Source organism: Ranitomeya imitator, chromosome 2 (genome assembly GCF_032444005.1).
Source record: "Ranitomeya imitator isolate aRanImi1 chromosome 2, aRanImi1.pri, whole genome shotgun sequence".
Classification (NCBI taxonomy): domain Eukaryota; kingdom Metazoa; phylum Chordata; class Amphibia; order Anura; family Dendrobatidae; genus Ranitomeya; species Ranitomeya imitator.
In genome coordinates this window covers 763,917,857-763,944,441 of record NC_091283.1, presented here as the reverse complement: position 1 = coordinate 763,944,441, position 26,585 = coordinate 763,917,857, and the positions used below count along the sequence as shown (strand labels likewise).

General features: G+C 45.2%; 1 protein-coding gene across 1 annotated transcript in view; it reads left to right on the top strand.

The window, feature by feature from the left end:
* The first annotated feature begins 7,564 nt into the window (after positions 1-7,564).
* STOX1 (storkhead box 1) overlaps positions 7,565-26,585 on the top strand; it is an 84,303-nt gene continuing 65,282 nt past the window's right edge. Inside the window, exon 1 of the mRNA XM_069753404.1 lies at positions 7,565-7,910. Coding sequence (XP_069609505.1) covers positions 7,610-7,910 — 301 coding nt within the window. The 5' untranslated portion in view covers positions 7,565-7,609. The remainder of the gene's footprint in view (positions 7,911-26,585) is intronic.

Below are 26,585 nucleotides of genomic sequence, written 5' to 3'. Positions count from 1 at the left end.
AAAAAAAAATATATATAAAAGTTTAAATCACCCTCCTTTTGCCTGATTTCTAAATAAAACAATAAAAATCAAATCAAATATACACATATTTGGTATCGTCGCGTTCAGAATTGCCCTATCAATAAATAAAAGCATTAACCTGATTGCTAAATAGCGTACCGAGAAAAAAATTAGAAACGCCAGAATTACTTTTTTTTAGTCGCCACGACATTGCATTAAAATGCAATAACGGGTGATCAAAAGAACATACAGTACAGACCAAAAGTTTGGACACACCTTCTCATTTAAAGATTTTTCTGTATTTTCATTACTATGAAAATTGTACATTCACACTGAAGGCATCAAAACTATGAATTAACACATGTGGAATTATATACTTAACAAAAAAGTGTGAAACAACTGAAATTATGTCTTATATTCTAGGTTCTTCAAAGTAGCCACCTTTTGCTTTGGTGACTGCTTTGCACACTCTTGGCATTCTCTTCAAGAGGTAGTCACCGGGAATGGTTTTCACTTCACAGGTGTGCCCTGTCAGGTTTAATAAGTGGGATTTCTTGCCTTATAAATGGTGTTGGGACCATGAGTTTTGTTGTGCAAAAGTCTAGTGGGTACACAGCTGATAGTCCTAATGAATAGACTGTTAGAATTTGTATTATGGCAAGAAAAAGCAGCTAAGTAAAGAAAAACGAGTGGCCATCATTAATTTAAGAAATGAAGGTCAGTTAGTCCGAAAAATTGGGAAAACTTTGAAAGTGTCCCCAAGTGCAGTGGCAAAAACCATCAAGCGCTACAAAGAAACTGTCTCACATGAGGACCGCCCCAGGAAAGGAAGACCAAGAGTCACCTCTGCTTCTGAAGTTAAGTTTATCCGAGTCACCATCCTCAGAAATCGCAGGTTAACAGCAGCTCAGATTAGAGACCAGGTCAATGCCACACAGAGTTCTAGCAGCAGACACATCTCTACAACAACTGTTAAGAGGAGACTTTGTGCAGCAGGCCTTGATGGTAAAATAGCTGCTAGCAAACCACTGCTAAGGACAGGCAACAAGCCGAAGAGACTTGTTTAGGCTAAAGAACACAAGGAATGGACATTAGACCAGTGGAAATCTGTGCTTTGGTCTGATGAGTCCAAATTTGAGATCTTTGGTTCCAACCACCATGTCTTTGTGCGACGCAGAAAAGGTGAACGGATGGACTCTACATGCCTGGTTCCCACCGTGAAGGATGGAGGAGGAAGAGGTGTGATGGTGTGGGGGTGCTTTGCTGGTGACACTGTTGAGGATTTATTCAATATTGAAGGCATACTGAACCAGCATGGCTACTACAGCATCTTGCAGCGGCATGCTATTCCATCCGGTCTGCGTTTAGTTGGACCATCATTTATTTTTCAACAGGACAATGACCCCAAACACACCTCCAGGCTGTGTAAGGGCTATTTGACCACGAAGGAGAGTGATGGGGTGCTACGCAAGATGACCTGGCCTCCACAGTCACCAGACCTGAACCCAATCGAGATGAAGGGCCAACAAGTGCTAAGCATCTCTGGGAACTCCTTCAAGATTGTTGGAAGACCATTCCCGGTGACTACCTCTTGAAGCTCATCAAGAGAATGCCAAGAGTGTGCAAAGCAGTCATCAAAGCAAAATGTGGCTACTTTGAAGAACCTAGAATATAAGACATAATTTCAGTTGTTTCACACTTTTTGTTAAGTATACAATTCCACATCTGTTAATTCATAGTTTTCATGCCTTCAGTGTGAATGTACAATTTTCTTAGTCAATAAAATACAGAAAAATATTTAAATGAGGTGTGTCCAAACTTTTGGTCTGTACTGTATCTGCACCATAGCGGTATCATTAAAAACGTCAGCTCGGCACGCAAAAAATAAGCCCTCACCCGACCCCAGATCACGAAAAATGGAGACGCTACGGGTATCGGAAAATGGTGCATTTTTTAACCCCTTAGCGACCGCCGATACGCCTTTTAACGGCGGCCGCTAAGGGTACTTAAAGCACAGCGTCGTTAATTAACGGCGTTGTGGAAAAAGTAAATAGCACCCCCCAGAGTCGGATTTTCTCCGGGGTCTCGGCTGCCGGGGGTAGCCGAGATCCCAGAGAACATGATTCGGTTTTTTTTTTACCGACTCCGCATTTGCGATCGCCGCATTTGCGATCGCCGGTAATTAACCGTTTACCGGCGATCGCAAAAAAAAAAACGCGATTTTTTAAAATTTCTCTGTCCTCCGATGTGATTGCACATCGGAGGACAGAGAAAAGGGGTCCCAGGTAGCCCCCCAATACTTACCTATCTCCCCCGATGCTCCTCGTGGCTCCCGGTGGGCGCAGCCATCTTCAAAATGGCGGGCGCATGCGCAGTGCGCCCGCCGGCCGGCCCCGCGAGAATCTTTGGGGTCTCGGCTGCCGGGGGTAGCCGAGACCCCAAAGAGCATAATCGGTTGGTTTTACCGACCCCTGTTTTGCGATCGCCGGCAAAAGAAAATGGCGAACGCATGTGCAGTGCGCCCGCCATCTGTCTCCATCTGCTGGCCGGCAGGAGTACAGCAGTTGGGGCTAAAATTAGGGTTAGGGTTAGGGCTAGGGTTAGGGCTAGGGTTAGGGCTAGGGTTAGGGCTAGGATTGGGGCTAAATTTAGGGTTAGGGTTGGGGCTAAATTTAGGGTTAGGGTTGGGGCTAAATTTAGGGTTTGGCTTCTTTCACACTTACGTCGGTACGGGGCCGTCGCAATGCGTGAGCCCGACATACCGACGCACGTTGTGAAAATTGTGCACAACGTGGGCAGCGGATGTAGTTTTTCAATGCATCCGCTGCCCAATCTATGTCCTGGGGAGGAGGGGGAGGAGTTACGGCCACGCATGCGCGGTCAGAAATGGCGGATGCGACGTACAAAAAAACGTTTAATTGAACGGTTTTTTGTGCCGATGGTCCGCCAAAACACAACTGATCCAATGCACTTTTTATGACTCTGCATTATAAACTTCTGTGAAGCACTTGGGCATTCAAAGTTCTCACCCACAGACCATTCTATCTAAGTCTGCATTCCAAAACAGCGCTCCTTCCCTTCCGAGCTCTGCTGTGCGCCCAAACAGTGGTTTACCCCCACATATGGGGTACCAGCATACTCAGGACAAATTGGACAACAACTTTTGTGGTCCAATTTCTCTTGTTACCCTTGTGAAAATAAAAACTTGGGGGCTAAAAATAATTTTTTGTGGAAAAAAAAATATTTTTCATTTTCACGACTCTGCATTATAAACTTCTGTGAAGCACTTGGGCATTCAAAGTTCTCACCACACATCTAGATAAGTTCCATGGGGGGTCTAGTTTCCAAAATGGGGTCACTTGTGGGGGATTTCTACTGTTTAGGCACATCAGGGGCTCTCCAAACGCGACATGGCGTCCGATCTCAATTCCAGCCAATTCTACATTGAAAAAGTAAAACGGCACTCTTTCTCTTCCAAGCTCTGCGGTGCGCCCAAACAGTGGTTTACCCCCACATATTGGGTATCGACGTACTCAGGAGAAATTGCACAACAACTTTAGTGGTCTAATTTCTCCTGTTACCCTTGTGAAAATAAAAAATTGTGGGCAAAAAGATCATTTTTGTAGAAAAAATGCGATTTTTTTTTTCACGGCTCTACATTATAAACTTCTGTGAAGCACATGGGGGTTCAAAGTGCTCACCACACATCTAGATAAGTTCCTTAAGGGGTCTAGTTTCCAAAATGGGGTCACTTGTGGGGGGTTTCCACTGTTTAGGCACATCAGGGGCTCTCCAAACGCGACATGGCGTCCAATCTCAATTCCAGCCAATTCTACATTGAAAAAGTAAAACGGCGCTCCTTCACTTCCAAGCTCTGCGGTGCGCCCAAACAGTGGTTTACCCTCACATATGGGGTATCGACGTATTCAGGAGAAATCGCACAACAACTTTTGTGGTCTAATTTCTCCTGTTACCCTTGTGAAAAAAAGAATTTGTGGGCGAAAAGATCATTTTTGTGTAAACAAAAGCGATTTTTTATTTTCACGGCTCTACGTTATAAACTTCTGTGAAGCACTTGGGGGTTCAAAGTGCTCACCACACATCTAGATAAGTTCCTTAAGGGGTCTAGTTTACAAAATGGTGTCACTTGTGGGGAGTTTCCACTGTTTAGGCACATCAGGGGCTCTCTAAACGTGACATGGCGTCCGATCTCAATTCCAGCCAATTCTGCATTGAAAAAGTCAAACGGCACTCCTTCACTTCTAAGTTCTGCGGTGCGCCCAAACAGTGGTTTACCCCCACATATGGGGTATTGGCGTATTCAGGAGAAATTGCATAACAAAATTTATGGTTACATTTCTCTTTTTACACATGTGAAAATAAAAAAAATGGTTCTGAATTAAGATGTTTGCAAAAAAAAGTTAAATGTTCATTTTTTCCTTCCACATTGTTTCAGTTCCTGTGAAGCACGTAAAGGGTTAATAAACTTCTTGAATGTGGTTTTGAGAACCTTGAGGGGTGTAGTTTTTAGAATGGTGTCACACTTCATTATTTTCTATCATATAGACCCCTCAAAATGACTTCAAATGTGATGTGGTCCCTAAAAAAAAATGGTGTTGTAAAAATGAGAAATTGCTGGTCAACTTTTAACCCTTATAACTCCCTAACAAAAAAAAATGTTGTTTCCAAAATTGTGCTGATGTAAAGTAGACATGTGGGAAATGTTATTTATTAACTATTTTTTTGTGACATATCTCTCTGATTTAAGGGCATAAAAATACAAAGTTTGAAAATTGCAAAATTTTAAAAATTTTCGCCATATTTCCGTTTTTTTCATAAATAATCGCAAGTAATATCGAAGAAATGTTACCACTAACATGAAGTACAATATGTCACGAAAAAACAATCTCAGAATCAGCGGGATCCGTTGAAGCGTTCCAGAGTTATAACCTCATAAAGTGACAGTGGTCAGAATTGCAAAAATTGGCTCGGTCATTAAGTACCAAATTGGCTCTGTCACTAAGGGGTTAAGCAAAGTTTTGAATTTTTTTGCACCGCTTAGATAAAAAGCAACCTAGACATGTTTGGTGTCTATGAACTCGTAATGACCTGGAGAATCATAATGGCAGGTCAGTTTTATCATTTAGTGAAGCTAGAAAAAAAGCCAAACAAAAAACGTGTGGGTTTGCCCTTTTTTTGCAATTTCACCGCACTTGGAATTTTTTTCCCCGTTTTCTAGTACACGACATGCTAAAACCAATGATGTCGTTCAAAAGTACAACTCGTCCCGCAAAAAATAAGCCCTCACATGGCCAAATTGACGGAAAAATAAAAGTTATGGCTCTGGGAAGGAAAACTAAAACGCAAAAGGGCTGCGGCAGGAAGGGGTTAATCCTGATGGGAGCCATAATACAGCAGCCCCGCAGTCATTAGCCATAGCGGTGGCCACACAGGCATTCTCTGATAACCAGAGGCAGGGCCGCCATCAGGGCATGACGGCCGTGACTGGCGTATGGGGCCCGGTGAGCAGAGGGGGCCCGCATCGGGCCCCGTCTTATCTGCTCACAGGGGTCCTACCGGCAGCCGCAGGCTGAACTGGGCCCTTAGTGCCGACGCTGCAGCTGTTTAAAGCTATTGACGTGCGGGCGCGGGCCCGCACGTCAATAGTTAACAGCCGCGGCGCCGCCAGCCAATCTGAGGCTGGCAGGCGCTGACGTCAGCCGCAGCGTGCGTGCATGTCGCCGGTGTCTGACATCATTGTCAGTCTCCGGCGAGTGCATGCACGCTGCAGCTGCGTGGAGACTTCGCCCGCCGCAGGACCGCGGCAGGTAAGAAGAACTTTTTTTTTTTTTTTTCTTGAGAGCGGCGATCCGGGGGCCCAGGGAAGAACGCTGGGGCAGAGTGTGCTGGACGCAGAGGGGGCAGAGTGTGCTGGACGCAGAGGGGGCAGAGTGTGCTGGACGCAGAGGGGGCAGAGTGTGCTGGACGCAGAGGGGGCAGAGTGTGCTGGACGCAGAGGGGGCAGAGTGTGCTGGACGCAGAGGGGGCAGAGTGTGCTGGACGCAGAGGGGGCAGAGTGTGCTGGACGCAGAGGGGGCAGAGTGTGCTGGACGCAGAGGGGGCAGGATGGATACGATGGAGACAGATGGGGCAGGATGGGGAGATCATATGGGGCAGAATGGATACTCATGAGGGCAGGATGGGAGAACATATGGCTGGAGCCTGCAATGAGACACACGGGGGCTAGGATGGCGAATATTACCATAGGGGCTATAAGGGATATTATTATTGCAGTGATGTATTTATTTTATTTTTTGAGTATACTGTTTTAAATGGGGGGAGGTCCTGTTACTGTGTAGAGTGATACTATGTCACCTTCTTTATGTGGTGTAATGTAGAGGCTGTGAAAATTAAGTAATGTATTCTGCAAGTGGAACTCAAGATAACTGTGTTATTTCTGCAGAGACGAGTCCTGGCTGGATGAAGTGATGGCGGTCTGTGCTGTATGAAAGATGAAGGACTTCACCTAGAGACGTCACTGGTGAGTCAGTGTTACCTATACACTGACACTATACACTGTATACTATATACAGAGGTCCTGTGTACAATGTCACCGGTGATCACTGTATTACCTGTAGACACTGCTTACTAATTACAGATCTCCTGTGTATAATGGCACTGATGGTGATAGTATTGTGGTTTTTTTTGTATTATTATTGATCAGTATTGTAGTATTCAGTCACTATGTGGTGGTAATATGTGGTCTGGTCATGGTGTAGCGGTATTTGTTCCTTGTATTTTATATTATTCGATCACTGTGGTGGTAATATGCGGTCTGGTCATGGTGTTGTGGTATTTGTTCCTTGTATGTAGTATTATAGGTCATTTTAAAAATTGAAAAATAAATAAAAATATACCTAAATTGTATTGCATATTTTAACAAATATTTAGTAGGTTACAGCAGAGTAGGGCCCGGCCAAAAGTGTCTACCGTGTTATGGTGGCGGCTTAAAAAATCTTTTGGCCAAAACAAAAGCTGCCGGCTATATGTGTGATCTGGTGATGGGAACTGTCAATGTGTGATAGGTGAGAAGTGGAGATTTTCCAAGAGAGAGCGGTGGGACTGTGGACAGTTCGAGGGGTGGAGCCTGGAGGCGGGGCTGGGGTGGAGCCTGGGCGGAGTCTCAAGGGGGCCCCGAAAATTTTGCCAGTATGGGGCCCCGAAATTTCTAGTGGCAGCCCTGACCAGAGGCCATATCAGGAGGACGATAGTCTTTATTCGGGGCTGAGGGCCGCTGCTCTGCCGGTCCCTGCTCCACTGACTGAATTCCAGCGTGTCATTATGGGGTGATACACCCGGACACACGGCACGGAGGGGCACACACAGGTCTCCTCTCCCGCCCGCCACCACTGCACCTCACCACAGACTCCCCCAGACCAAGGTGTACGGCAGTGCCCCGCCCCCAGACCCCGCGGCTCCTGATTGGTTGTGGCCGAGGTGATCGGCACTCTGGCCCCGCCCCGCCGCTCGCAGTAACCAGGCAGCGGTGTGTAATTGATGAATTGCGTGCAGGCTCCGGTGGATGTGAGCGCGGCGCACGGAGCTCAGCATGTCCCGGGACAGGGTGGTCCAGCTGGCCCCGTCCTCCCTCGCGCTGGTTCTGTGTAGACTCGATGGTACGGGGTCGGGGGAGAAGGGCAGCCAGGTCTTTCAGGACTTCCAGGCTGCGAATGCGAGGTGTTTCTGGAACAGGAGGCTGGTGCGGGCCGTGGCGGAGGTGTCCTTCCAGGGCTGGCTGGAGAGCTGGGTGCTGCTGGTCCAGGGCCAGAGTGCCAACCTGGAGGTGCTGCGGGATGCCTGGGTCAGGAGGGCTCTGAGACCCCCCGGGGGCTTCCTCATCACTGCGCTGGGTAAGTGGTGGACCTGTGCAAGTGGTGGACCTGTGCCAGGACCTGTGCAAGTGGTGTTCCTAGGGAAGGGTGGTGGACCTGTGCAAGTGGTGGACCTGTGCCAGGACCTGTGCAAGTGGTGTTCCTAGGGAAGGGTGGTGGACCTGTGCAAGTGGTGGACCTGTGCCAGGACCTGTGCAAGTGGTGTTCCTAGGGAAGGGTGGTGGACCTGTGCAAGTGGTGGACCTGTGCCAGGACCTGTGCAAGTGGTGTTCCTAGGGAAGGGTGGTGGACCTGTGCAAGTGTTGATCATGTGCAGGTGGTCTTAGGGACTTGGGGAAAGTGGTGGTCCTGGAGAAGGATGCTGTGTGCAGTCCTGTGCTCCAATATCCCATAATACCCAGAGTAATGCTGCAGGTCTGAGTGATCTACTGATCCCTGTGGCGATCCTAGTATGATTCATGCAGTGCCGATCTATGGGATTGTTACTGTAGTTGTCACATTTGTAAGGAAGGCTTCATTAATTTTACCTGTCGTCGATGTTGTCATGGTTTCCATTACTGGGCTCGATCTTTCTTCTGGCAGATCCAATTGGTGATGAACAGTGACATGATGGGATTAATATTTCATCAATGTTCCCATCATTTTGCCTTCAGCGCCATCACGGCACTCTACAGCACTACATGGACCAGACATGCTGCTGATTTTTCTATACGGATTTGTCACCAATCAGAAAATCTGCGGCTGATTACTGTGCCAGCCGTGGGGACCGGAACAAAACTCCACCACGTGCTGAGTCAAAAATTGACTTATGGGACGAATCTGCAGGATTTCCATTTTATTCCATATTTTCCTTGCAGATTTTGAGCTCGTGTACGTAAAGCGGATTTCCTGCGGCTCAGCTGTCCCACAATCTATATTTGTTACATGCGGATTTTGATGCTTATTTGCCTCAGATTTCTCCCCATGTAGTCAAAGCCGCTGTGAAAATCTGCAACAGAATTTGATATGTTGTAAATGTATAAAAATCCACAGCAGGAGCAGTCGGAGATTTGTAGGAAATCATCCACATGGCTGGTGCTTTAATTTGTTACAGGTTTTCTGTGGAAGAATCTGCAGCGTAATTAACAGGCACATGTGTCGCTGTAGATTGGCTGCCGTACATCTCCGGCGGAGCCGGGTGCCCTGTATGGAGAGCTGACGGCTCCGTACTCTGCAGTCTAGTGTGTGTGACGGAGTCAGTTTGTCAATATTCTCAGGAAACTTCAGTGAAGAAAAGGGTTTTAAAATATTGAAATATTCCTGAAGGCTCCTATGTAATAAAGTACACCAGTGCTAGCCAGGTCCTGGATGAGATTGGGAAGTGTCTGTGCCCGACCCTACAGGTTATTACCCCCCATGTCCTTGTGATTCCCCTGGTGGTTAATAACCACTGGATATCCTTTCTCCAGCAGTGATGTCTCTGCAGATTTCTTATTGGCAGAGTAGATCGCTTCCTGGCTTTTGTGATATTCAGTAGAAGGGGCAATTTACTTTTGGAAATACACACAAAGGCATAATGGGGTTGGTACTAAATGTCATATATTTTTGGGCCACCGGTCATAACTTTGTCATATTGTAAAGCCACTCGTGATAACTTTTATTTGGATGTGTTACTACTATTACAATTATGTTCTGTTCCCCAGATCCAGATCTGATGGTATCTTCTTAATAATTGTCCACTGTTTTAATTTAAGCCAAGTTATGCTGTTGCCATGTGATAGACTTAAAATATTGTCCACAGAATAGGTGATAACTTGTTGATGGGTTCAGGTCAGACCACTGGGACCCCCTCAGATCGGCAGAAATAGGCACCTCATATCCCCATTAGAATGGAGTGACAATGCACATGCTTGACCTCATGGGCAATATAATAATAAATATTATTAATAATAATAATGGTGCTGCTGAGCGCTGCGCTTGGCTTTTTCCAGCCTCCCCATGAAGAATGAATGGCGCAGCAGTTACATGTTTAACCGGCCACGGCATACTGTAACGGTATTAAAGTTCTCAGTTGGGGATAAAAGTTTTCTTTTCTGCTGATCAGAGCAGGTGCCACCGGTCAGACCCCACGAATCAGAAAGTCCTCCTCACCTATTCTGAGGTTCTTTTGACCATACAACCCCTTTAAGGGCCATTTCTAAACTCCAGAGGGTCTGTATTAACCTGCCAGAGGTTCTCTTTCATTGAACCCTATAGATAATGTATTTTCACAGCCCATTGTAATTGTTCCAGCACCTTTTTTTTCCCCCCTCTCTGTCCTTGTGAAAATCCACACTTGTGAATTTGTATTTGATTTTCACACCTTGGTTCTTGGCCATGTATTACAGATTGTACAGTTGAGTGTCCACTTTTTTTTTTTTTTTTGCACAGTTGTCGATCGTCCCATCCAAGAAAATATCATGTTGAATTTAAAAACGTCATTTATTTCAGTATGATGATAAAAACATGGTAGATAGGTACAAGAGAATTCCCGGGAACTGGCCTACATGGTTCAAACTGAGAAGTTCCTAGTCCTAGCGCTGTCCCTTAATTAGGGACTTAGATTTTATAAAACTAGAGGGGAAGTGGTGTAAAAACATCAGATTCTTTTTATTTTTTTTTATTATAGTTTTTGGAGCAGAACCTGAGCCTATACTCGCCATATTCTCTTGAAAAACTCAAAATTCCTCAAACTTGAAGTTTCTGCTCAGATTCGTGTACAAAAACTTGGCAAAAAGATTCCATGTGCACATAGTCTCACATGGAGAGTAGAATGTGCCTGCTTGGCTCAGGGCTGCACATTACTCACACCATTTGTTCTGCGCTCTGTTATTGGAGTCTCACTTATTGGACTTATAGTGACCTAAATTGTGTTTGATACATTTTCGTCTAAATTAATAGACAGATCAGCTTTTTTGTCTTTAGGTAGGGTTAACAGTCTCTGAAAACCTAGAATATTTTTTATAAAATCTACTGACAGCTTATCAGAACTGATGGCACACTTGCCTCTTCACATTAGCATCGTAGCCTCCGCTCATTGCAGGACTATGACTGCTATAACCCTATTTTACTATAACCAGGTCCGCCAGGTTTTCTGTATGTTTGAATGGTGCTGTTCTTATAAAAACTGTTCTTATAAAAGATACTGGATCTTGTGATGGAAATCATGAAAAACCAGTGGGAATGGAGGCATATGTCATTCAATACTCTTAAAGGGAATCTGCCAGTAGGATGAACATAACTAGGACCTCTATATGGGCATGCAGGTCATAGGAACCTGAATAAAATGATACTTTTATATCTGCAATCCAACATATTATTCTGGAGAAATCCATGGGCCGGACACTGATCTTCCTGAGAGTCTGCCTCCAGAGATTATTTTTAATGAAAGGGGATTTACAAGTCTGAGACATGTGATGGCTGACAGTCTGCTCTCATCATACATAGCTCTGCAGTGATATCAGAGCCAACACCGTACAGAAGTGAGCTATGTCTTATTAAAAACTTATCTGCAGTTGTCCTCCCACAGTGCTGTCAGCTCTGCTGTGCTGCTGTTCCCCCACCCTGGCTGCCTGTGAGATGGAAGCTGAAGCACTGTGAGAGGACTGCAGCTGCAAATGTGTTTGTAATGAGACAGAGCTCAGCTCTGCTGTACTGTGTTAGTTCTAATCACAGGGCTCTGCAGTGAGATCAGGGAAGCATAGTGACCATTACTTATCACACTGGTAACACTTCCTTTCATTAATTTATATGCTCTGGAGGCAGATTTACAGGCAGATCAGTGTCCGACACCCATAGATTTTTAACAGATCATTTGCATATTAAGAAAAACGTTGATGTCTCTGGAATAAGACATCGGATCGCAGATATCAAGGTATCATTTTATTCAGCTTCCTATGACCTACTATATGTAATGTCATCACATTTGTAAAACAAGACCTGATGCAATAATCCTAAACAATACTGCGAAATGGGTACATGTTCACCGCCTACTGAAGGTATGGCAAACAGCTATTACATGAACCAAGTGTTGTGTTTCTATCTTTCTGTAATGCTTTGTAGTAGAGCACATCCAGGGCTCACACTTTCTGATAAGCTCACTGGAGGACTGTGGTTGCCTGTGAACACAGGGGGATTGTTTGCACAGTCTCATAGGCTTTTGTATTGGACAAGCTGTGGCCTAGAGATCAGCATTCACCGAGTCTGATAATGGGAACATTAGGATGTGTTTATCCTATTTTGCAGGGTCTTTTGAAGTTGTACCTTGGGATGATTTCCTAACATCTGTACCAGGGGCATCTATTGCTTATAGGCTCCCATTGTGAAACAAAGACTCTTCTATGCGCACTGCGTTAGTCTGTATAGAAATGAAAGGTTTGCACTCTTTTGGCTGCTTTCTTGTGGATAGGAGCTTACAGGTGTGTTTGTCATATGTGCCCAAAGGTTTCCAGAGCATGCAACAAGCAGACCCTGCAAAACTAATTGTGAAAGTGGCCTTACGGGTGTCCTTTTATTTTACCATTGTAAAATTAAGGCTTTCTATCATTGCCACCGCTTAATATGCATCTTGGACTGTTCTGAGCCTTTTACCGGCGGTATACATTGCAAAGCTATCCTGACTAGAGTTGAGCGACCTTGACCTTTTTAGAGTCGAGCCGGGTTTTGCGAAACCCGACTATGTCCAAAGTCGGGTCGAGTGAAATCGGCCGATTATGACGTAAAGTCGGGATCGACCGAAACACGAAACCCAATGCAAGTCAATGGGGCAGCATAGTCGGCAGTGAGTGGGGGCCAGGAAAACACCTAGAGTGGCCATTTTAATGTCAAAACCATCCATTCTTCTTAATGAAGCTTGTCAAGCGTAATTTACCTTATAATAATTGGAAGGCATTTGAAATTGGGGGTCATTTGGCTAAAGTTGTGGGGGGTAGGGCTGGTTCAAGTAATTAGTGGGCCCAGGAAATCTGGACCACGTCACGGCAGTGGAGCAGGGAGAGGTAAGTATTTCAACTTTGCAAGTGCTGTGAACCTGAGCAAGCAGGGGGGGCCCACTCGTTGGCATTGGCACTGGCACAGGGCCCCTCAAAGTACAGCGGTGTGTTTGCACGGCGGGGGCGCCTCCCACCGGCAGCAACACTTTTGCGTACTATGAGAGGCCCTGTGCCAGTGACGTCGCCAACTAGTATTCCTCCCCCCACCTGATGAAGGAACCTGCACTTTCATCTGCACCTTCCTCTTTGTCCCCGTGTAAGGTGGTATGGTATGCGGGAAGAGCAACCTGACTTTCAGCAGGGTCACAATGTTGTTGTGTAGCGTGCACGGGGAATGTTGCGTTATGGGTCAATGTACCAGCAGACTCATCTATCACTGGCTGGGCAATGGGCACGATGAAGTGGAAACACAGATATAGGCCCAAAGAAGAAAGTGGGCTAAATGCAGTTCAAAATTGGTAACACAGGAATAACCAGGGGGCATTGCAGTGGAGGACAACTGGAATGAGAGGCTGACACAGAGAGTAGGGCCAAATCAGTAAGTAGTCGAAATGCAGTTCAAAATTGGCAACCGTAGTAAACAGGCGGCACAGCTTTGTTCAGTGGAGGAGAACAGCAAGGAGTGGCAGACACCGATAGTAGGCCCCAAACCAACTAGTACGCCAAATGCAGTTGTTCCATTTAACCACAATTTAATGAGAGCCTGAAGATAGAAGCTCAGGAAAGGCAACCTGGGGAACACCTTGGAGTGTAACACACCATCTCTCTCCACCCCATACCCATTTTGTATGGCCTAATGCAGTGTACTTTTCTACAACTACTAAACGAGAGTCGGAAGACCGAAGCAATGGCAAGGAAACCTGGGGAACACCTTAGAGTGTAACACACCCTCTCTCTACACCCCATACCCAATTTGAAGGCCTAATGCAGTGTAGTTTCCAAGAACTACTAAACGAGAGCCGGAAGATCGAAGCTCAGGAAAGGCAACCTGGGGAACACCTTGGAGTGTAACACACCCTCTCGCTACACCCCATACCCAATTTGAAGGCCTAATGCAGCGTAGTTTCCAACAACTACTAAACGAGAGCCGGAAGATCGAAGCTCAGGAAAGGCAACCTGGGGAACACCTTGGAGTGTAACACACCCTCTCTCTACACCCCATACCCAATTTGAAGGCCTAATGCAGTGTAGTTTCCAAGAACTACTAAACGAGAGCCGGAAGATCGAAGCTCAGGAAAGGCAACCTGGGGAACACCTTGGAGTGTAACACACCCTCTCGCTACACCCCATACCCAATTTGAAGGCCTAATGCAGCGTAGTTTCCAACAACTACTAAACGAGAGCCGGAAGATCGAAGCTCAGGAAAGGCAACCTGGGGAACACCTTGGAGTGGAACACACCATCTCTCTACACCCCATACCCAATTTGAAGGCCTAATGCAGAGTAGTTTCCAAGAACTACTAAACGAGAGCCGGAAGATCGAAGCTCAGGAAAGGCAACCTGGGGAACACCTTGGAGTGTAACACAACGTCTCTCTACACGACGGAAGGGCTGATTCTTAGGAAGGAAGGCTGTTGGAAATAAGCATTGCGCGTCCGAGGGTGATTATATTCTTATTAGGTATATACTCACCCTCGGACGCGCCCTGCTTCTTTATTTGGAATGAATGTTTATTTGCAATGTGGTGTTGACTTTCTCTATTATTTTGGTAATTAATGATTTTATTATTTTCATTATTTTGCATCTTCTCGGCAATAATATAAAGAAGACGCGACAGGACAACACTCGGTGGATGCCATATGTGTGTTTTCAATTTAAAAAAACTTTCAGTTAACTACTTGCAGGAGAAAGTAATTGTAGCTGGTGGCCATTTTTAGTACTGTACCAGATTAGAGTTGTGTGTTTGTTTTTAATGTTAAAATGTCTGCATTTGATATCTCACCAGTATTTTCTTTTTTATAAGCAAAATACTTATTTTTATATTTTCTGATGTTGGTTCCAGGGGTACACGGCCAGCAGTGCCCTGGTCAGTGTAGTAGTAGTTGAAAGAATGGACCGCAGACAGGCATCGAAGGCCTAAAATAATAACACATGGCTGTAGGCAATTTTAAATTGGTTCCAGGGGTACACGGGCAGCAGTGGTGTGGTCAGTGGAGGCCTAGTGGAAGGAGTGACCGCAGACAGGCATCGAAGGCCTAACATAACAAACTTGGGCTGGCTGTAGGCACTTTTAAATTGGTTCCAGGGGTACACGGGCAGCAGTGGTCTGGTCAGTGGAAGTCTAGTGGAAGGAGTGACCGCAGACAGGCATCGAAGGCCTAAAATAATAACACATGGCTGTAGGCAATTTTAAATTGGTTCCAGGGGTACACGGACAGCAGTGGTGTGGTCAGTGGAGGCCTAGTGGAAGGAGTGACCGCAGACAGGCATCGAAGGCCTAAAATAATAACACATGGCTGTAGGCAATTTTAAATTGGTTCCAGGGGTACACGGACAGCAGTGGTGTGGTCAGTGGAGGCCTAGTGGAAGGAGTGACCGCAGACAGGCATCGAAGGCCTAAAATAATAACACATGGCTGTAGGCAATTTTAAATTGGTTCCAGGGGTACACGGGCAGCAGTGACCTGGTCAGTGTAGTAGTAGTTGAAAGAATGGACCGCAGACAGGCATCGAAGGCCTAACATAAAAAAATTGGGCTGGCTGTAGGCACTTTAAATTGGTTCCAGGGGTACATGGGCAGCAGTGTATGGTCAGTGGAAGTCTAGTGGAAGGAGTGACGGCAGACAGTCTTCGAAGGCCTAACATAACAAAATTGGGCTGACTGTAGGCACTTTTAAATTGGTTCCAGGGTAACACGGCCAGCAGTGGCCTGGTCAGTGTAGTAGTTGTAGAAAGAAGGGACCGCAGACAGGCTTCGAAGGCCTAACATAACAAAAATGTCAAAACAATGGTATTGTCAGTGCCAGGCATTGAAGGATGTCAGCGGCTAGACTACACATTGGTGAAGCTGTGAGAGATAATTTTGCTAGTGGTAGAGCACTGTTTGAGCTGGGGGGGGGAACTGTCTTGTGGCCGGCGGTACAGGCACAGGGCCCCTCATATTACAACGGTGTGTCTGACGTTGGGTGCGCACCACCACCGCCAGAGACACTTTATTGTACTATGAGGGACCCAGTGGCAGTGCCGTCGACCAAAAGCGGCCACACCCACCTCTTCAGACAAACAGCACTCTCAAGGGTCCAAGCGCAAAGTGGCGATAGCACGGCCCCGTGTGGGGAGTTTGGCCATTTCGTGAGGTGGAAACATGTCGTATGCTGGACAATCAGGTGAAGAAAATTACGAGATTGGAAAAGTCATTCAGAATAGTCCACAGGCAAGACCTTTTCATAGGAAAGCTAGGTGTCAGCCGGGCAGGGTGGGGCAAAAGATTTTGAAATCCAGTTGTGGTTCATTTTAATGAAGGTTAGATCATCTACATTTTGGGTAGCCAGACGAGTCCTTTTTTCTGTTAGTATTGAACCTGCAGCACTGAATACTCTTTCTGATAGGACACTAGCTGCCGGGCAAGCAAGCTCCTGCAATGCATATTCTGCCAATTCTGGCCAGGTGTCTAATTTGGATGCCCAGTAATCAAATGGGAATGACGGTTGAGGGAGAACGTCGATAAGGGATGAAAAATAGTTTGTAACCATACTGGACAAATGTTGTCTCCTGTCACTTTGAATTGATGCTGCAGTACCTGTCCTGTCTGCGGTCATAGAAAAATCACTCCACAACCTGGTCAGAAAACCCCTCTGTCCAACGCCACTTCTGATTTCTGCCCCTCTAACACCTCTGGTCTGCTGGCCCCTGGAGCTCGTGTGAGAACGATCACGGGCGCTGTGTGCAGGGAATGCCAGAAGCAAACGGTCAACAAGAGTTGATTGTTTTGTTGCTAATATTAGTTCCAAGTTCTCATGTGGCATAATATTTTGCAATTTGCCTTTATAGCGAGGATCAAGGAGGCAGGCCAACCAGTAATCGTCATCGTTCATCATTTTTGTAATGCGTGTGTCCCTTTTGAGGATACGCAAGGCATAATCCGCCATGTGGGCCAAAGTTCCCGTTGTCAAATCTGCGGTTGTGCTTGGTTGAGGGGCAGTTGCAGGCAAATCTACGTCACTTGTGTCCCTCAAAAAACCAGAACCCGGCCTTGCCACGCCACCAATTTCCCGTGCCCCCGGGAAAGCTTCCTCATTAAAAATATACTCATCCCCATCATCCTCCTCATCCTCCACCTCCTCTTCGCCCGGTACCTCGTCATGTACACTGCCCTGACCAGACAATCGCTGACTGTCATCAAGGCTTTCCTCTTCCTCTGGTGCAGACGCCTGATCCTTTATGTGCGTCAAACTTTGCATCAGCAGACGCATTAGGGGGATGCTCATGCTTATTATGGCGTTGTCTGCACTAACCAGCCGTGTGCATTCCTCAAAACACTGAAGGACTTGACACATGTCTTGAATCTTCGACCACTGCACACCTGACAACTCCATGTCTGCCATCCTACTGCCTGCCCGTGTATGTGTATCCTCCCACAAAAACATAACAGCCCGCCTCTGTTCGCACAGTCTCTGAAGCATGTGCAGTGTTGAGTTCCACCTTGTTGCAACGTCTATGATTAGGCGATGCTGGGGAAGGTTCAAAGAACGCTGATAGGTCTGCATACGGCTGGAGTGTACAGGCGAACGGCGGATATGTGCGCAAAGTCCACGCACTTTGAGGAGCAGGTCGGATAACCCCGGATAACTTTTCAGGAAGCACTGCACCACCAGGTTTAAGGTGTGAGCCAGGCAAGGAATGTGTTTCAGTTGGGAAAGGGAGATGGCAGCCATGAAATTCCTTCCGTTATCACTCACTACCTTGCCTGCCTCAAGATCTACAGTGCCCAGCCACGACTGCGTTTCTTGCTGCAAGAACTCGGACAGAACTTCCGCGGTGTGTCTATTGTCGCCCAAACACTTCATAGCCAATACAGCCTGCTGACGTATGCCAGTAGCTGCCCCATAATGGGAGACCTGGTGTGCAACAGTGGCAGGTGCGGATGGAGTGTTTGTGCGACTGCGGTCTGTGGACGAGCTCTTGCTTCTGCAGGAGGACGAGGAGGAGGAGGAGGAGGGGGTGCGAACGGCTACAGACAACTGTTTACTAGACCGTGGGCTAGGCAGAACTGTCCCAAACTTGCTGTCCCCTGTGGACCCTGAATCCACCACATTTACCCAGTGTGCCGTGATGGACACGTAACGTCCCTGGCCATGCCTACTGGTCCATGCATCTGTTGTCAGGTGCACCTTTGTGCTCACAGATTGCCTGAGTGCATGGACGATGCGCTCTTTAACATGCTGGTGGAGGGCTGGGATGGCTTTTCTGGAAAAAAAGTGTCGACTGGGTAGCTCGTAGCGTGGTACAGCGTAGTCCATCAGGTCTTTGAAAGCTTCGCTTTCAACTAACCGGTAGGGCATCATCTCTAACGAGATTAGTCTAGCTATGTGGGCGTTCAAACCCTGTGTACGCGGATGCGAGGCTAAGTATTTCCTTTTTCTAACCATAGTCTCATGTAGGGTGAGCTGGACTGGAGAGCTGGAGATCGTGGAACTAGCGGGGGTGCCGGTGGACATGGCAGACTGAGAGACGGTGGGAGATGGTATTGTTGCCGCCGGTGCCCTAGATGCAGTGTTTCCTACTACGAAACTGGTGATTCCCTGACCCTGACTGCTTTGGCCTGGCAAAGATACCTGCACAGATACAGCAGGTGGTGCGCTAAATGGTGGTCCTACACTGCCGGAAGGGATGTTGCGTTGATGACTAGCTTCATTGGCCGAGGGTGCAACAACCTTAAGGGACGTTTGGTAGTTAGTCCAAGCTTTCAAATGCATGGTGGTTAAATGTCTATGCATGCAACTAGTATTGAGACTTTTCAGATTCTGACCTCTGCTTAAGGAAGTAGAACATTTTTGACAGATGACTTTGCGCTGATCAATTGGATGTTGTTTAAAAAAATGCCAGACTGCACTCTTTCTAGCATCGGATACCTTTTCAGGCATTGCAGACTGAGCTTTAACCGGATGGCCACGCTGTCCTCCACCAGGTTTTGGCTTTGCCACGCGTTTTGGGCAAGATACGGGCCCGGCAGATGGAACCTGTGGCGATGTTGATGCCTGCTGCGGCCCCTCCTCCTCCTCTGCTTCAGAACTGCTGCCGCCTGCACCCTGTTCCCCCAATGGCTGCCAATCGGGGTCAAGAACTGGGTCATCTAATAACTCTTCTTGTACCTCCTGCGCAACTTCGTCTGTGTCACCGTGTCGTTCGGTGGTATAGCGTTCGTGATGGGGCAACATAGTCTCATCAGGGTCTGATTCTTGATCAGCACCCTGCGAGGGCAATGTTGTGGTCTGAGTCAAAGGACCAGCATAGTAGTCTGGCTGTGGCTGTGCGTCAGTGCACTCCATGTCAGATTCAATTTGTAATGGGCATGGACTGTTAACTGCTTCACTTTCTAAGCCAGGGACGGTATGTGTAAAGAGCTCCATGGAGTAACCCGTTGTGTCGCCTGCTGCATTCTTCTCTGTTGTTGTTTTTGCTGAAGAGGACAAGGAAGTGACTTGTCCCTGACCGTGAACATCCACTAACGACGCGCTGCTTTTACTTTTACCAGTTTCACGAGATGAGGCAAAAGAGCTAGAGGCTGAGTCAGCAAGATAAGCCAAAACTTGCTCTTGCTGCTCCGGCTTTAAAAGCGGTTTTCCTAATCCCAGAAAAGGGAGCGTTCGAGGCCTTGTGTAGCCGGACGACGAACCTGGCTCCACAGCTCCAGACTTAGGTGCAATATTTTTTCCCCCACGACCACCTGATGCTCCACCACTACCACTACCCTCATTACCAGCTGACAATGAACGCCCCCGGCCACGACCTCTTCCACTAGACTTCCTCATTGTTTTAAAAACGTAACCAAACTAACGTTATTTGTTGCAGTCACACAACTTACACGGTGAGCTATAACTTCTGTATGATTTAGCTACCCCTTTACAGGTTGGTGAGACCACAGCGAAAATCAGGCCCAATGTTACACACTCTTTTTTTGGTGGCTGCAAATTAGAGAGATGCCCCACACGCAGGACTGTCACTGAAGCACAAATGTTAATATTAATGTCACACTATTATTTTTTTTTTATTTTTATTTTTTTCAGGAACACTTTAGAAACCCCCCAAAAAAAAAAAAATAGATTTTTGCAGGGAGAATTTAGAAAACAAATGTAACAAACTATATGCTTTCTATGGGCCACTGAGTGAGAGATGACGCACACAGGAATCAGGAGTGGCACACAAGCCCAGAGGCCAATATTTTTCTACCAATGATTGATGGAGTTATTTTCTCTGGTAGATTTTGGAACCCAAATCAAGGAAAAAAAATGTAGGCTTTCTATGGACCACAATTGGAGAGAGAGAGAGAGAGAGATGGCACACCCAGGAGTCAAGACTGGCACACAAGCAGAAAGGCCAATATTAATCTCCCACTGTTTTTTTTGGTTGTTTTTTTTTTTTTTTTTTTCAGGGAGACTTTAGAAAAAAAAATAATAAAAAAAATATGATTTTATCAGGAAGAATTTAGAAACCAAATAAAATAAAATGATTTTTTCAGGGAGAATTTATAAAACAAATAAAACCAAAAATAGGCGTTCTATGGCCCACTGACTGAGAGATGACGCACCCAGGAGTCAAGACTGGCACACAAGCAGAAAGGCCAATATTAATCTCCCACTGTTTTTTTTGGTTGTTTTTTTTTTTTTTTTTTTCAGGGAGACTTTAGAAAAAAAAATAATAAAAAAAATATGATTTTATCAGGAAGAATTTAGAAACCAAATAAAATAAAATGATTTTTTCAGGGAGAATTTAGAAAACAAATAAAACCAAAAATAGGCGTTCTATGGCCCACTGACTGAGAGATGACGCACCCAGGAGTCAAGACTGGCACACAAGCAGAAAGGCCAATATTAATCTCCCACTGTTTTTTTGGTTGTTTTTTTTTTTTTTTTTTCAGGGAGACTTTAGAAAAAAAAATAATAAAAAAAATATGATTTTATCAGGAAGAATTTAGAAACCAAATAAAATAAAATGATTTTTTCAGGGAGAATTTATAAAACAAATAAAACCAAAAATAGGCGTTCTATGGCCCACTGACTGAGAGATGACGCACCCAGGAGTCAAGACTGGCACACAAGCAGAAAGGCCAATATTAATCTCCCACTGTTTTTTTTGGTTGTTTTTTTTTTTTTTTTTTTCAGGGAGACTTTAGAAAAAAAAATAATAAAAAAAATATGATTTTATCAGGAAGAATTTAGAAACCAAATAAAATAAAATGATTTTTTCAGGGAGAATTTAGAAAACAAATAAAACCAAAAATAGGCGTTCTATGGCCCACTGACTGAGAGATGACGCACCCAGGAGTCAAGACTGGCACACAAGCAGAAAGGCCAATATTAATCTCCCACTGTTTTTTTGGTTGTTTTTTTTTTTTTTTTTTCAGGGAGACTTTAGAAAAAAAAATAATAAAAAAAATATGATTTTATCAGGAAGAATTTAGAAACCAAATAAAATAAAATGATTTTTTCAGGGAGAATTTATAAAACAAATAAAACCAAAAATAGGCGTTCTATGGCCCACTGACTGAGAGATGACGCACCCAGGAGTCAAGACTGGCACACAAGCAGAAAGGCCAATATTAATCTCCCACTGTTTTTTTTGGTTGTTTTTTTTTTTTTTTTTTTCAGGGAGACTTTAGAAAAAAAAATAATAAAAAAAATATGATTTTATCAGGAAGAATTTAGAAACCAAATAAAATAAAATGATTTTTTCAGGGAGAATTTAGAAAACAAATAAAACCAAAAATAGGCGTTCTATGGCCCACTGACTGAGAGATGACGCACCCAGGAGTCAAGACTGGCACACAAGCAGAAAGGCCAATATTAATCTCCCACTGTTTTTTTTGGTTGTTTTTTTTTTTTTTTTTTCAGGGAGACTTTAGAAAAAAAAATAATAAAAAAAATATGATTTTATCAGGAAGAATTTAGAAACCAAATAAAATAAAATGATTTTTTCAGGGAGAATTTATAAAACAAATAAAACCAAAAATAGGCGTTCTATGGCCCACTGACTGAGAGATGACGCACCCAGGAGTCAAGACTGGCACACAAGCAGAAAGGCCAATATTAATCTCCCACTGTTTTTTTTTTTTTTTTTCAGGGAGACTTTAGAAAAAAAAATAATAAAAAAAATATGATTTTATCAGGAAGAATTTAGAAACCAAATAAAATAAAATAATTTTTTCAGGGAGAATTTAGAAAACAAATAAAACCAAAAATAGGCGTTCTATGGCCCACTGACTGAGAGATGACGCACACAGGAGTCAAGACTGGCACACAAGCAGAAAGGCCAATATTAATCTCCCACTGTTTTTTTGGTTGTTTTTTTTTTTTTTTTTTTTCAGGGAGACTTTAGAAATAAAAATAATAAAAAAAATATGATTTTATCAGGAAGAATTTAGAAACCAAATAAAATAAAATGATTTTTTCAGGGAGAATTTAGAAAACAAATAAAACCAAAAATATGCGTTCTATGGCCCACTGACTGAGAGAGAGAGAGAGATGGAACGCTTAGTACTGGCACACAAGCCCAAAGGGCAATATTAATCTCCCTTTTTTTTTCCAGGGAGAATTTCTGAAACCCAAAAAAAAAATAAAATAGGCTTTCTATGGCCCACTATTTGTGAGAGAGATGGGACGCTCAGGACTGGCACAGATGGCACGCTCAGGACTGGCACAGAAGCCCAGAGGCCAATATTAATCTCCCTTTTTTTCTGGGAGAATTTATAAAACCAAAAAAATATTTAAATAGGCTTTCTATGGCCCACTATTTGTGAGAGAGATGGCACGCTCAGGACTGGCACAGATGGCACGCTCACAACTGGCACAGAAGCCCAGAGGCCAATATTAATCTCCCTTTTTTTCTGGGAGAATTTATAAAACCAAAAAAATATTTAAATAGGCTTTCTATGGCCCACTATTTGTGAGAGAGATGGCACGCTCAGGACTGGCACAGATGGCACGCTCACAACTGGCACAGAAGCCCAGAGGCCAATATTAATCTCCCTTTTTTTCTGGGAGAATTTATAAAACCAAAAAAATATTTAAATAGGCTTTCTATGGCCCACTATTTGTGAGAGAGATGGCACGCTCAGGACTGGCACAGATGGCACGCTCACAACTGGCACAGAAGCCCAGAGGCCAATATTAATCTCCCTTTTTTTCTGGGAGAATTTATAAAACCAAAAAAATATTTAAATAGGCTTTCTATGGCCCACTATTTGTGAGAGAGATGGCACGCTCAGGACTGGCACAGATGGCACGCTCACAACTGGCACAGAAGCCCAGAGGCCAATATTAATCTCCCTTTTTTTCTGGGAGAATTTATAAAACCAAAAAAATATTTAAATAGGCTTTCTATGGCCCACTATTTGTGAGAGAGATGGCACGCTCAGGACTGGCACAGATGGCACGCTCACAACTGGCACACAAGCCCAGAGGCCAATATTAATCTCCCTTTTTTCAGGGAAAATTTATAAAACCAAAAAAAAAATTAAATAGGCTTTCTATGGCCCACTATTTGTGAGAGAGATGGCACGCTCAGGACTGGCACAGATGGCACGCTCACAACTGGCACACAAGCCCAGAGGCCAATATTAATCTCCCTTTTTTCAGGGAAAATTTATAAAACCAAAAAAAAAATTAAATAGGCTTTCTATGGCCCACTATTTGTGAGAGAGATGGGACGCTCAGGACTGGCACAGATGGCACGCTCAGGACTGGCACAGAAGCCCAGAGGCCAATATTAATCTCCCTTTTTTTCAGGGAGAATTTATAAAACCCAAAAAAAAATAAAATAGGCTTTCTATGGCCCACTATTTGTGAGAGAGATGGCACACTCAGGACTGGCACACAAGCCCAAAGGCCAATATTAATCTCCCACTGTATTTTTATCAGGGAGAATTTATACACCCCACAAAAAAAAATACAGAAAAATGAAAAGGCTTTCTATGGCCCACTATGTGAGAGAGATGGCACACACAGGGATGGCACTCTAGCAGAAATGCCAAATTGCCAATCTTAATCTCCCACCAAAAAAAAAAAAAAAAAAAAAACAGGGAATGTCCTACAATTACTATCTCCCTGCCTGCAGTAATCTCAGCCAGGTATGGCAGGCAGCTACTATCTCCCTGCCTGCAGTAATCTCAGCCAGGTATGGCAGGCAGCAATAAGGAGTGGACTGATGCACAAATGAAATAAAAAGTGTGGACAAACAAAAAAGATAGCTGTGCAGAAAGGAAGGAACAAGAGGATTTGTGCTTTGAAAAAAGCAGTTGGTTTGCACAGCGGCGTACACACAGCAATGCAGCTATCAGGGAGCCTTCTAGGGCAGCCCAATGAGCTACAGCGCTGAGGGGAAAAAAAAAAAAAAAAAAAATTCCACTGTCCCTGCACACCGAGGGTGGTGTTGGACAGTGCAAATCGCTGCAGCACAAGCGGTTTTGTGGTTAATGGACCCTGCCTAACGCTATCCCTGCTTCTGACAAAGCGGCAGCAACCTCTCCCTAAGCTCAGATCAGCAGCAGTAAGATGGCGGTCGGCGGGAACGCCTCTTTATAGCCCCTGTGACGTCGCAGACAGCAAGCCAATCACTGCAATGCCCTTCTCTAAGATGGTGGGGACCAGGACCTATGTCATCACGCTGCCCACACTCTGCGTTTACCTTCATTGGCTGAGAAATGGCGCTTTTCGCGTCATTGAAACGCGACTTTGGCGCGAAAGTCGCGTACCGCATGGCCGACCCCGCACAGGGGTCGGATCGGGTTTCATGAAACCCCGACTTAGCCAAAAGTCGGCGACTTTTGAAAATGTTCGACCCGTTTCGCTCAACCCTAATCCTGACCTACATCAAATGGAAACTCTAGGTGCCACTTTATAGGCATGGTCTGTGAAGCTTTAGGGTGCGCTCACATTGCGTTCCGGCACCTATTCGGTGGCCCCGTCGGGGTTAAGACTGACTATCCCGCCACCTGCAAAATGGGATTTGGACATATGCACCGACAGAGCCATAGACTATAATGGTGGCGGCAGAGTGAATGTGCGCTCTGCCATGCATCACTTTCAGGCGTACACCCCAACGCAGTCTACTACGTTTGCTGGCAATAGACACTTTTATTTTTACCGTGTAAAGCTCCAGTACTTTCTGTCCTGTCACTTATCGCGCTGATTGTTACATATTGTGTACACGGGATCAGGCACTCTCATTAGCGAACAGGTTTTCTATGGCCCCGAGTGGCCCTGTACACACTAGCTGGGGCGGATTACTGGAACAGCACGGCCAGTAAACAAGCTGCTCCTTCGTTTGTTCAGAGCTGTGCGTGACCCTGCTCCTGGTGCTTGCTGCTGACTTCAGGGTGGGATTTTTAGACGGTACATAAGTATTTGCCATTTTAGGGCTATTAAATGATCCCAGCACCTCTGTTTCCCTATATCTAGATATTTGGGGCATTATGCACCTATAGATGCTGGACACAGGGGGCTTTTTAGAGCAGGGGTTCCCAACTCCAGTCCTCAAGGCCCACCAACAGGTCATGTTTTCAGGATTTCCTTTGCATTGCACAGGTGATGCAATTATTACCTGGGCAAGACTAAGGAAATCCTGAAAACATGACATGTTGGTGGGCCTTGAGGACTGGAGTTGGGGACCCCTGTTTTAGAGAGGCAGTGGTATTTTTCACTGTAGTCGATAAAGAAGTTTGTTCAAAGCTGGATCCTACACACTTTTTATTTCGGTCACTTCTATTTTCATATTTGTACTGTGTGCCATAACTTTTTTATTATTATACATTTTTATAGCGCCATTTAATCCATGGCGTTTTACATGTGAAAAGGGGGCAAATATAGACAAATACATTAAACATGAGCAAAAAACAAGGCACACAGGTACATAAGGAGGGAGGACCCTGCCCACGACGGCTCACAGTCTGCAGGGGATGGGTGAGGATACACTAGGAGAGGGTAGAGCTGGTGGTGCGGCGGTTCAGTAGGTTGAGGATCACTGTAGATTGTAGGCTTGTCGGAAGAGGTGAGTCTTCATGTTCTTTTTGAAGGTTTCTATGGTAGGCGAGGCGAGAGTCTGATGTGTTGGGGTAGAGAGTTCCAGAGTATAGGGGAAGCACGGGAGAAGTCTTGGATGCGGTTGTGGGAAGAAGAGATGAGAGGGGAGTAGAGAAGGAGATCTTGAGAGGATCGGAGGTTGTGTGTAGGTAAGTACCGGAAGACGAGGAGACAGGTTGTGGATGGCTTTGTATGTCATTGTAAGGGTTTTGAACGTTTTACAAATGTTTTATTTGAATGTGTATTTAAGGGGTACTACTATGCTACTAGGACAACCCCTTCTTAAACTAAATGTTCGGCCCCAATAAAATAACGCTTTTACTCGCCTCCTGTGCCAGCGCCATTCCAGCGGTGTCTGCACTCATGGTCCTGGGGCTGCGATGTGGTGGTGTCACACGTTACGGCGGTGACCAATCAGCGCTGGTGTCACTGTCTCCACTTTTAGACAAA